General features: G+C 44.2%; 1 protein-coding gene and 1 long non-coding RNA gene across 3 annotated transcripts; one reads left to right on the top strand and one right to left on the bottom strand.

Moving 5' to 3' along the window:
* Positions 1–918: 918 nt before the first annotated feature.
* Positions 919–2,814, bottom strand: LOC124688206. Of its 2 annotated transcripts, none has more exons than XR_006998449.1 (3): positions 1,726–2,814; positions 1,528–1,621; positions 919–1,095 (listed from the first exon to the last, which is right to left on the bottom strand). It is a non-coding gene; the product is annotated as an uncharacterized LOC124688206 (long non-coding RNA). The 2 variants fall into 2 exon arrangements; XR_006998450.1 differs by having other exon boundaries at positions 1,528–1,600.
* Positions 2,815–7,678: 4,864 nt separating this feature from the next.
* On the top strand, positions 7,679–10,417 carry LOC124688205 (cysteine-rich receptor-like protein kinase 44). The gene is made up of 8 exons (XM_047221917.1): positions 7,679–8,052; positions 8,167–8,576; positions 8,690–8,821; positions 8,907–9,028; positions 9,189–9,399; positions 9,509–9,746; positions 9,818–9,965; positions 10,082–10,417. Exons 1-8 carry the CDS (start codon positions 7,865–7,867, stop codon positions 10,415–10,417), a joined length of 1,785 nt encoding a protein of 594 aa, XP_047077873.1. The 5' UTR covers positions 7,679–7,864.
* Positions 10,418–12,101: the final 1,684 nt, after the last annotated feature.

Below are 12,101 nucleotides of genomic sequence, written 5' to 3'. Positions count from 1 at the left end.
GTAGTTTTTGCTCCATTACGTATGCTAAGAAAGGCTCAGTCCACTGAGGTTCAAGGAGAAATACTTGCTCTGCTGGCTGTAGTACAGGACCTTCGACATCCTCTTTATTTGCTGGACTATCGGTCGACACTCCCAGAGGTGCCGATACTTTTTCTTTAATTGACCTTTGAGCAATTACTTCATAAAAGACTCCATCTGGGATAGGGGAACATGTGGACCCTATATTTGCCAAAGCGTCGGCTTCCTCATTGCTGGCTCTCCCGATGTGTTTTAGCTCGCACCCTTCGAATTTGGCTTCCATAGATTGGTATAGTTGACGGTAAGCGATCATGTTATCACTAACTGCATCGCATAAATTCATCGACTGCTATACTACAATATGTGAATCACCATAAATCACTACAAGAATCTGGGTCTATTGCAACAAAGTCGTTCGTCGCAATACATGCCAAATTGTTGCAATACACACCTATTGCCACAAAATGACATTCGTTGGCATCCGTTGCAATTGGACACATGGTAATAGGTTATTTCCACAAAAAAGCAATCGTGGCAATAAAGTGTGCTATTGCAACAACCATGTGGTAAGTTGCCACATTTTTTCTCGTGGCACCAATCACTTGATGCCACAATTTGGTTTGTAGAGATAGGTTAACGCAACATGTAATTGGTTTGTGGAGATAGGTTAACGCAACATGTAACAAACTCGTGGCGACATCATTTGTGGCAATAACCTATGCCAACGAAGCTCAGTTTGTGGCGCATAATCTTCCATAGCAATAGTGAAGCGTGGCAAGAAACTATGAAACAATTTTTGTTTTTGTGGCATTAGTCATTTTGCCATGGGATTGGCTGGGTGAACCATAGCACAATAGACACAAATGATAGAATACAATATGAATGTAGTGACAAATACTTCAATATTAATTACTGGAATAGCATCCAATACATATTAATTGTTTAAATAATAGATAATTTACAACCTTGCGTCAAATTATAATGTTCTACCTAATTCTATATGTATTCCTTGCAATATTTTGCCTAACATGTCCAAAGCTGATATCCGAATATAGAAGTCTTGCTGATCTATGGGACCTGAAAAAAAGTTCGTTATCAATATCAACTTGTCAAAATGCAGTGGTATATTGGATTCTACTATGTAGTTGATCTGTTTTTGTAAATACGTATACTCAACTTTGTCACACGCCAAAGCTATGACAGCATGCAAAAAAAAAATTGTTATCCTATCCATTTTAAATAGCTTGTTTGACATAGAAATCATAGTGGTTATCAACATATGAATATGCAAAAGGAAATCTGGCCAGAGGAATAATCACGATGAGATCTGAACAAAACCATATGATGCTCAGCTGACCTTATACATTGCAATTGAATGCTAAAATAAATTAGTTACTACTAGATATTATACTTACTGACTAGAAGGAAATTGCGCAGAAATGTGGATTGCAATTGACATGTGTCAATACAAAGTTTGCTATGTATACAATACTGAACTCAAAAACATACCCAACATGACCGATTGTTGCTAGAACTCATGGTAGACCCACATTGGCCTCCCATAAATGAATATATAAATGGCCTGCATAAATTCAAGAGTGTCCTGCAGAAGTCATTTTTTGGAAGTAACATAAGAGTAAAAATAGAAACAGTGATAATTCTATCAAGTAGCAAAATCAAAAATTATTTGAGTTGCTGAAGAGATACCTTGACCAGTTTTTTGTCTCTACTGTTCAACTGGCTGATGCTATATATAGACAGTGCAATACAGTGAACAACAACTTTCTTTCAGGTGTTGGCATGTGGATAATACCCTACAAATCAAGTCTAGCATAAATAATGGAGGACATTAAAAATTATCACCCAGTTAGTAATCCAATAATACATGAAACACATCGTACATCCAGAAATAGCCTTAGACTGATTCGCCCGATTCATCTATTCTATTGATACTAGGCAGAATCAACATCTTAACATCTCAGCTGAAAAAAGAAACATTTAACCTCATTAACTTGCATTTCCACATAGTCATTCTTTAATGGAACAATGCTGCAGACAATGTGAAGAAATTAGATTGATATTGGTAAAAATAAAACTTCACTGCAGCTGTCAGTGTATGACTTAATGGAACATCAACTTCAGTACAACAACAAACCATTCTGAAGTGTATGAATTATTTAGCTGCGTAAACAAAAACTGAACAGTTTAGGTAATGTCGCTAGAAACGAAAAATAAGAGATGCCATAGAATTGCTTTACTCATATACATGCATGGACGATTGACCAAAAATTACTGAAAAGTACTCGGTAAATCTTAACTGAAGAAAAGGTAGCATCAGCAAAGTTAGTATAAAACTGATAATAAATGTGTATGTTTATGCCCACCTCAATATACAAATGCTAAGCCACTTAAGCACAGTCATTTTGGCAGGTGAAAATTATATATGCAGCTAGTTGCACCTGCAGGGCACACTACAAATCGAGAGATTTAGCCCTATCCAACTAGGTTCCAGAAGCAAATTAATATTTTACAAATATTAATTAGAAATTTGCAATCACTAGGCAACACATATGCAGAGGGCACACATGAGAATAATAGGAACGGAGGAAATTTCTATGAAGCTAGGTGCAGCCCGGACAGCAAACTACAGATCGACTGATGTAGACAAATTAAAACTTTTTACACTTTACAGTACCATATGAAGGGGCCGTCAGGCTGAGCCAGGAGCACGATGCAGTCTGGAATAGTTTCCTTGATGGAGAGCAGGCAATTGCAGTCTACGAGAAAGTCATCTTTGATCTCAAGTCCCAAAGACGGAAGATCGATGATCTTGCCGTGAGTCTGAGGATTCTACAGGAAGGTAGCCCGGTAGCAGGGATCCCGGATTAACATGAAGCCATGCATGGTCGGGAGATGATCTTGTTCTCCAGATCGCCGATGTCCCCGCCGACAGTGGGCGCATACCTGCGGGGATAAACACGATCGGATACAGATCCGCCCGGGGCCTGGAGAAGTTGACCGCCACGGGACGCATACCTGCGGGGATGGAAGCCGGCAGCGGGGGCAGGGGCCGCCCGGGACAGACGCAGACGAGGTCCCGAGAGGTGAACGACCTGGCCGGAGTGGGCGCCGTCGATGGGGAAGGGGCGGCGCGTCGCCTCTGTCGCCTTGGGCGAGAGCAGTCGGTCGCCATATTCTCTCTTTTCTACTGAGAATGGTAAACCTAAATATATTAGTTAATGAATAGTTTTGGTGGGAATCCGCTACAAATACGAAAAAAATAGCGGTAAACCAAAATTCTGTAGGTCGTTTAGAATTTTGTTAAGAAATTGGCTCTAAGTTTTGGAGGGAAAACAGAGTTTTGCGTTGTTTTTTTTGCCTAGTTCTGCTGAAGAGGAGTAATATGTTTGGGTCCTACATTATTATTATAATAAAAACTAGTTTTCCTATCAAAATAAATTAAAATTATTTCATGGTGAGGTGTATTCCTGTTTTGGCAATATCCCAAAGCATGACAATAAGAAATCTGGTCTGAAATGTGGGGCCTTCCAATATCGTTGCAATATCATATACTATTTGGCAACAATGAAATCTTGTGGCAATATGTGAAAACTATTGCCACATATATCGATTTTGTTGCAATATATGTTCCCTATTGCAACTATGGAACTATCTATGGCACCGTAATAAAATTGTGGAGATACGTTGAGATTATTGCCACGATCTGACATTTGGTTGCAATAACTAGATTCTATTGCCACAAAAAACTTATTTAACGCAACATTTCGTGACCATTGCAATACACGCCTCCTATTACCACAAATAGATAATTCGTGGTAATATTACAATTTATTGCAACAAAAAATTGCCGTCGCCATAATTTTTGTTGCAATACAGCGGAATCCTTGTAGTGAATCTCCAGACGGGTTGCTCCACATGCCTTAGCCATACGCATCCCGTGTAACAGTGCCTCATATTCTGCTTCATTATTTGTCGGCAGAGGAAAGTTCATACGCAAAATATATCTCATCTTGTCTCCCTGTGGTGAGATCAATATTACTCATGCGCCTGCACTTGTACTCCGTTTTGATCCGTCAAAGTACATTGTCCAGGATCCAGACATGTTGGGTGCTGCTGGAGTTTGCGATTGAATCCAATCAGCCAAGAAATCTGGGAGAACCTAAGATTAATTGCTGTCCGATTGACATAGGTTATATCATGTGGTGCTATCTCGATAGCCCATTGAGATACCCTACCCGTCGCCTCCGGGTTGGTGAGTATATTCTTCAATGGTGCTTCGCTTACCACAATAATCGGGTGCTCTGTGAAATAATGTCGTAGCTTCCGTGTTGTCCTCCATACGGCATATGCAGCTTCTGGTGATGAGGATATCGCTGCTTTGCTGGGGTGAGTACCTCGCTGAGGTAGTAAACAGGTCGTTGCACACCATGAACTCTCCCTACTTTTTCTCTCTCAACGACTAAGACCGTGCTGAAGACTTGCACCGTTGCAGCTATATACATTAGCATTGGTTCTTTTTCATGTGGAGTGACGAGAACTGGGGATGTCGACAGTATCTTCTTTAGGTTATAGAAGGATTCCTGCGCCTCGGCTGTCCACTCGAATTTTTCCGATTTCTTCATTAACTGATAAAAGGGCAAAGATTTTTCTCCCAACTTGGCGATAAATCTGCTAAGTGCCGCCAATCGCCCTGCCAATTGTTGCACTTGGTGCAAATTCTTTGGCGGTTCCATGTCGAGGATAGCTTTGATTTTTAGAGGATTGGCCTCTATTCCTCTAGTTGAGATGAAGTACCCGAGCACCTGTCCTCCTGGCACCCCGAAGAAACATTTCTTCGGGTTCAACTTTATTTTGTATCTGTCGAGATTACTGAAAGTTTCGCGTAGATCGTCGTTGAGGGTGACTGCGTTTTTGGTTTTTACCACGATATCGTCGATATAGACTTCAATATTCTGACCGATTTGCTCTCCGAGACAAGCTTGCATACACCGCTGATAAGTGGCACCTGCGTTTTTTAACGTGAAAGTCATAACGTTGTAACAATAAACGCCGTGAGGGGTTATGAACACAGTTAATTCCTGATCTTCTTTTTTGAGCTTGATCTGATTATATCATGAGTACGCATCGAGGAAGGAGAGGCGATCGCACCCTGCTGTGGAGTCGACTATCTGGTCGATACGAGGCAGCGGGAAATGATCCTTTGGGCAATGCTTGTTAAGGCTTGTGTAGTCGATACACATGCGAAGAGCTGTCGTATCCTTCTTTGGCACCATGACTGGGTTAGCTACCCACTCGGCTTCCTTGAGCTCCCGAATGAATACCGCCTTGCGGAGTCGATTAACTTCTTCGCCAATAGCTTTTCTTTTTGGTTCTAAAAAGCGATGCATCGTCTGCTGTACAGGTTTGGCTTTGGGGTCAACATTGAGGGAATGCTCAGTGAGTTCCCTGGGAATACCTGGCATGTCGGATGGCTCCCATGCAAATATTTCCCAGCGCTCACGGAGGAACTCGATGAACGCGCCTTCCTATGTGACAGTAAGATCTGCCGAAGTATTGACTGTTTTCTTCGGGTCAGAGGGGTGCACTTGTTGTTTCTTCGCCTCCTTTGCCACGTCAAATTCGTCGGATCTTACGTTCTGATTGTCGGCTGGTGGTTTCGTGTGGTCTGTAACAACATCGAGTGCATTAAGGTCTTCCTTAGCGCCAAACTTTGAGGCAATTTTCTGGAAATCCCTGTCGCAGCTATCAGATCGAGAAAAACTTCCGTGAACAGTTATTGATGTCCCGTTATTGCCTAGCATCTTCAGTTGTGGATATGCATAATGAGGTACCACCATGAATTTGGCAAACGCTGGTCTTCCGAGGATGGCATGATACTGGGATTCCCAATAACTTAACCCACTTCAAATTCAAGCTTCTCCTTTCTGATGTTGCAAGGTGTGCCGAAAACTACATCCAGTGACATTTTGCCAAGGGGATAAGCGGGTCGGGTTGGGATGATGCCGTGAAAACCTGTATCAGATTCTTTGAGCATATCGACCGTTAGTCCCATTGCCTTCATTGTGATGGCGAATAACAAATTCAGACCACTTCCTCCATCCATAAACACCTTGCTCATATTGTAACCTCCAATCTGTGCTTCGAGGACTAAGGCTGCGTGGCCAGGTCTTGGAACGGCCTTCGGATGACCTACCTTGCCGAAAGATATGTTTTGGTCTGACCAGTCGATATATTCGGGTACCTCAGCCATAGCGACCTCTGCATACTTCACCTCTCGCGTAAACTTCTTGGCTTCTCTCTTCGAAAAACTGGTTTTATGGATCATGTTGACCTGTCCTCGAGACACTGGGAACACTTCGGTTGGTACATACACGTCTCCTCCTTCGGTTATATATGGTTCTGGTGGGTAACTATAAGTTGCAACCCTTTCCTTCGAGTGGGCTTTTGCTGCTGTCTCGGCCCTAAGATCCTCGCAAAACTGTCGGACTTCAAGGAACTGCCGACAATTCCTAAGCAGGTGAGTGGCCTTTTCAAGATTATCTTTCGGGTCGATGTACGAATGCACGTAACATGGCGCCTCGAGCTGCTCTGTGGCTGATAGATAAGGTGTGCGAAAGCGGCTCTTGTTTGACTGCACATTGTAACATCATCGTTCATACTGTCGAAAGCGGCTCGCAACTCGCTCTTCTTCTTCGCGGTGTGAATCCATTCATCTCTTCTGTTGCTCCTCTATGCTGCCGAAACTGCTTCGACTGCCTTCCCCAATACTCTCGGGCAGGACTGTCAAAGTCGCTGCTGACGTGATGTTATCTGGAACCGTAGTTCTTGGGCTTGACACGCTTGAACTAGGAAGGCGAAGAAATCCTCTGGAATCGATGATGAAGTGGACACCACCGAAAGTCGTATCCATGTTGCCGCGCGACTCCGTCGAGATCGGATGCGACACCTCAGTAAGTGGTGTACTCAAAGGATTTGCAACGAATCGAACTTTCGCCCGGAGCAAGAACTTGGGGAGGTGAGGTGGAGCCACGGCATCACCCACAAGAGGGGAAGCAGCGCCCATGGGCGTCGTCGATACCAGAATCGGCATCGTCGGCCTGAGCTTTCGCTCGCCCACAACACCCATCTACCCCGAGTCATGGAACTATCTTTACAGTGGTTAGTATCATGAAGTTGTATCATAGTTATGTTATATTTATTGTTTTTTAAATCTCAATGCAAATTTGTGCACAAGATTTGTTTGGCATTAACTTTTCTCGTGAGATGTGCTATGATACAGTATCCACCTATGTTACTCTAATCTCCTCTCTCCTCTTTAATTAGCTACCACATCACCATTTTTGTGGGACCGATGTGCATGATACTAGCACTATTGCTAGCCTAATATAAACTTCAAATTTATTTTAAGGACCATTTGAGATGGTCTCCTCGCATTTGAGAGGCGCGCAGTTCCTTTTGTGGTGTGGAAGGCGAGGAAACAAAGGGTGCAGCTCGATCGGTCGATGGAAGTCGTTTTCCAATACGTCAGTTCGCACCAGTAGCCATTGTGGGGTGCCGATCGAAGAAAAGGCAGGCAATGCAACCCACTTGCTCGGAGCGGCTGCCGCCGCGCGCGATGCTCGCGGGCTATGGCATCCTCGCCGTGGTCTCTGTCCTGCTCGCGCTGCCCCCAGCTCGTCCGCTACAAGACAGCACCTGCGACTCCGGCAGCGCCTTCAGCAGCTCTTTTGAGGCGAACCTGAGGCTCCTCGCCGCGGCGCTCCCCGGCAACGCCTCCTCTGCGCCGTCCGGCTTCGCTATCCTCTCGGCCAGCCCGGCCTACGCGATGGCGCTGTGCCGCGGGGACGCAAACGCATCGTCCTGCGCCGCGTGCGTGAGGGTGGCCTTCCGTGCCGCCGGCCAGAGCTGCCCCAACGCCACGGGCGTCACCATGTACGAGGACGGCTGCGTCCTCCGCTACGCCAATCACCAGTTCTTGGACTTCCTCAGCACGTGGCAGGTCGGCGAGCTTAGGTACGTACCGGCTGGGAGTCCTTCCACTCTCCATTCTTACTAGTACATCTCAATTCTTCCGGTCCAGTTTTGAACACACATGCAGCTGAACCCTTTCCAAATTCCGGTTACAAGTATCAAAACTGGATGGGCTCTCCGGAGCATTCCGGCAGTCGCGGTTGCGCAGTTCAGCGCCGCGGCCACGGCCATCCTCACCGCCGTGTCTGACCGCGCACTGGCTGCTGCTTCGAGCTCGAGCAACTCCACCACCAACGCCAGGAAGTACTTCGCCACGGGCGAAGTTGATTTCGACCCCAGGATCTACGTGCTCGCGCAGTGCGTGCCGGTCTTGACGCCGGCGCAGTGCAGCGGTTGCCTCGGGGAACTTCTTGTGCAGATAAAGCTCCAGCTGGGCACCAAACCACCATATGTCACGTCACGCGTGGAGTGGTGCGACCTGAGGTATAGCGTGCGGCCGTTCTACCAGGGACAGGCCATGCTGCAGCTCGAGCCGCCATCTGCTACTCCAGAGACCACCCGAGCAGGTCACTCTCACCATTCTTTGTTTTGCCACTTACAGTTATCCTGAAGCTTTGCAAGTGCAGCATCCGGAGTCCACCAGAGTGCCATAATTTTAGACTTGATAAATGCTGTGCAGAGAAGAAAAAGACCAGTGTAGCAGGGATCTCTGTGGGCGTCGTTTGTTCCCTTGTAGTATTGATATCTGCTCTTGCGGGTTTTGTCTTCATTCGCTTCAGGAGAAGGATTAAGTCTACCAAGCACGACAACCGTGAGTGGCATCAAGAATGTCTACCTGCTCAAGATCTGGAACCAATTTACCGTTTATTCATACCATTCTTGCCATTTGACATCAGCATTCAAGAAAATCTCGAGAACGCAGTGTGTCATATTTGATCTGACTGCGCTGGAAGAGGCAACTGAAAACTTTTCGCAGAGGAATAAGCTCGGAGAAGGTGGTTTTGGTGCTGTGTACAAGGTAATTACAGCACTATGTAAATCTTTCCTATAAATGAAAATCATACAATAGAGCTTTTTCCTTGCTGTTCTCCAGTAAAACATACAAGGAAATTCTAGTAGTATATAAATTAAAAGGGCAGACTCCGTATCTACCACAGCTTGTCTGAATAATGTTTCAGGGGATACTCCAAGATGGGCAGGAAATAGCAGTAAAGAAACTTGTGGGGACAGCTGGGCATGGTTTGCATCAGCTGCAAAATGAAGTTCTCCTGTTGGCAGAACTTCAGCACAAGAACCTTGTTCGTTTACAGGGTTATTATTCGAATCGGGATCATACACTTCTTGTTTATGAATTCATCAAGAACGGGAGCCTTGACAACTTTCTATCCGGTATATATTTTTTCCCTCTACACTGAATTCTACAGTCACCAACTTCTCCACTGCATTCTCCTCTTTTGGTGGTCATTCGGCACTATCTAACAAAAGTTTGTTGAACCAGATACTAGAGAGGGACACACACTAGTTTGGGAGCAACAGTACAACATCATTCTTGGTATTGCAAAAGGAATATTGTACCTTCACGAGGACTCGAGCATGAGGATTATCCACCGGGATCTCAAACCTAACAACATTCTTATGGATGAGGACATGGAACCCAAAATTGCTGACTTCGGGTTGGCAAGGCTGCTAGGAGAGGGTCACACACATACCAAGACTTCTGGAGCTGCTGGAACGCCGTAAGCTCACATGCCAATTCAAACCTCCATGCACCGTAGAGTACTAATCAAATATTTAACATTCTCTGTAGAGGCTATATGGCTCCGGAGTACGTGTATCATCAACGTGTGTCACCCAAGATTGATGTTTTCAGCTATGGTGTATTGCTCCTGCAAATCGTCACTAGGAGAAGAGAGTGCTGGTCTGATGATAGCAACACTGTGAACCTCATCACTGAAGTGCGTGCTGATTTTACTTCAGTATTGTCTGATCTATTTAGTGCATCTTTATGTACATAAACATATTATCAGATCTCAGGTTCCCACTAACAGGGGTGAAAATAACCAACTGATAGGTGTGGAATCACTGGAAAAAGGGAACAATCTCACATATGATGGACCAAACACTTAACGAAGATACTCGAGACCAACAGCTCCGATGTGTACATGTGGGGCTGATGTGTGTCCAAGCGGACCCTGCGGACAGGCCTGAGATATCCACAGTCATTTTCATGTTAACGAGGGATAACATGGAGCTTCAGGCACCGGAAGAACCAGCATTTTTCTTCGGGAGCTCCAGCTATGGCAGGAACCTGCATCCTTGTTCTCGAGCTTCAGCTAACACCAGTTTTGTGTCGGTAGAGGACATTTCTGTGAATGGGGTTACAATGACAGAGCCGTATCCTAGGTAAAACAACTTAACGGTGTGATGTGCGAGAACTGAAGGCATGAGTCATTTCATTGACTGCTGTTTACAGTTATAGATCAGCTTGCACTGAGTTCAGGTAATGTAGAAGCGCTTAACTAAGGATCAGTACTCGGCTGAAGCTTATCCTTCGACATAAACATTGGTGCAAAAAACGTCTTATGAAAAGTCTATAATGTAATTGGATTGTATTTCTGTGCTGAATAACTTATATACAACCTCTGTTCACTTTTATAAGAACTTTTGGGAATCCAATTGGCAAATGTCTTATAAAAGTGAACGGATGAAAACGAAAATGATTTCCAAACATCCTAAAGTGCTAAATAATTACAATTATAAGACCTTTAGGGTAAGCTAAATAGCCTACCAAAAAAATTGTGATATGGAACAAACACTACTAGAAAAACCCTCATATGTGGGGCACGTTTTTTATTTTCTGTGGCGCATATTCCATGCGCCACAGAAGACACACGCTATTTATTTTTGTGGCGTGTATCTACATGCGCCACATAATTTTAAAACTTATGTGGCGCACTCCACAGAAAACTTCTATGGCGCACCCAGCGGTGGTGCGCCACTGATTTTTTTTTCAAATTAAAAAAACGGCACTCAGGAGGAGGAGGTGGTGGTGGTGGTGGTCGTCGGAGGAGGAGGAGGTCGCCGGAGGAGAAGGAGGAGGAGGTGGTGGTCGCCGGTGGAGGAGGAGGAGGAGCATAAGTGAAGGAGAAGTGGAGGAGAGGAGAAGGAGGAAGAGGAGGAGAAAAGAGGAGAGGAGGAGGAAAACGGCGCCACTGAAATTCAAATTTCAGCCTAAAAATTCTGTGGCACATGTGCATTTGGTACGCCACATAAAGAAAAATATTTTTGCAAGATTTTTTTTTACTTTGCCGTAACTTTTTACTCTTTTCGAATTTGCCGATTATGTAAATTTTAGAACGGACTATGTACGTTGAATTCAGATGTAGAATTTTCTTCCGATGATTTTGATATATTGTCATTTTTTTCGAGTTCGTATGCAACCAGAAATCTAGTTTTACTGATACACAACGCAATTTTGCAAAAAATTCGAAATTCATGTTTGTTAATTTTCATTAAAACTAGATGACATAATACATTGGCACCTCGAAAGATTTTTATTTTTTGAAATTTCTATCTATTTCTTTTGTATTTTACAAAACTAAAAATGGAGATGGGGGGTGGTGGTGGTGGGTTGCGTGGAGAGCAAAAAAAACCTAGATCTACTTGCACATTTTGTAGCGCATATGCCTATATGCACCATACAAAGATGAATTTATGTGGCGCATATTAACACACGCGTCACAGAAATGTGGCCTGCTACAGGTGTGGGCCCCCACACGGAATTCTGTGGCGCATATGCCAACGTGCGCCATCTTTCTATGGCGCATGTTGGCACGTGCGCCAAAAATTGCTTTCATCCATGTGCAGTATTGGATCCCATGGCGCACCAATGCTTGATGCGTCATGGAAGTTGAAAATTTCTATTTTTATGAAGCACACATTTTTAGGTACGCCACGGAATATATTCCTACATATAAGTTTTTCCTAGTAGTGAAAGTAGGTGCAATAACGTATTGTCAAGAAACAAGTCGAGACATCAAGGATTCATAGAGCAAAAAATAGAAAAAAGATACATATTAATCACTGTCATA

This window comes from Lolium rigidum, chromosome 2 (assembly GCF_022539505.1).
Source record: "Lolium rigidum isolate FL_2022 chromosome 2, APGP_CSIRO_Lrig_0.1, whole genome shotgun sequence".
Taxonomy (NCBI): domain Eukaryota; kingdom Viridiplantae; phylum Streptophyta; class Magnoliopsida; order Poales; family Poaceae; genus Lolium; species Lolium rigidum.
The sequence above is the reverse complement of the archived record's forward strand: the minus strand, read 5'-3'. Positions and strand labels throughout refer to the sequence as shown.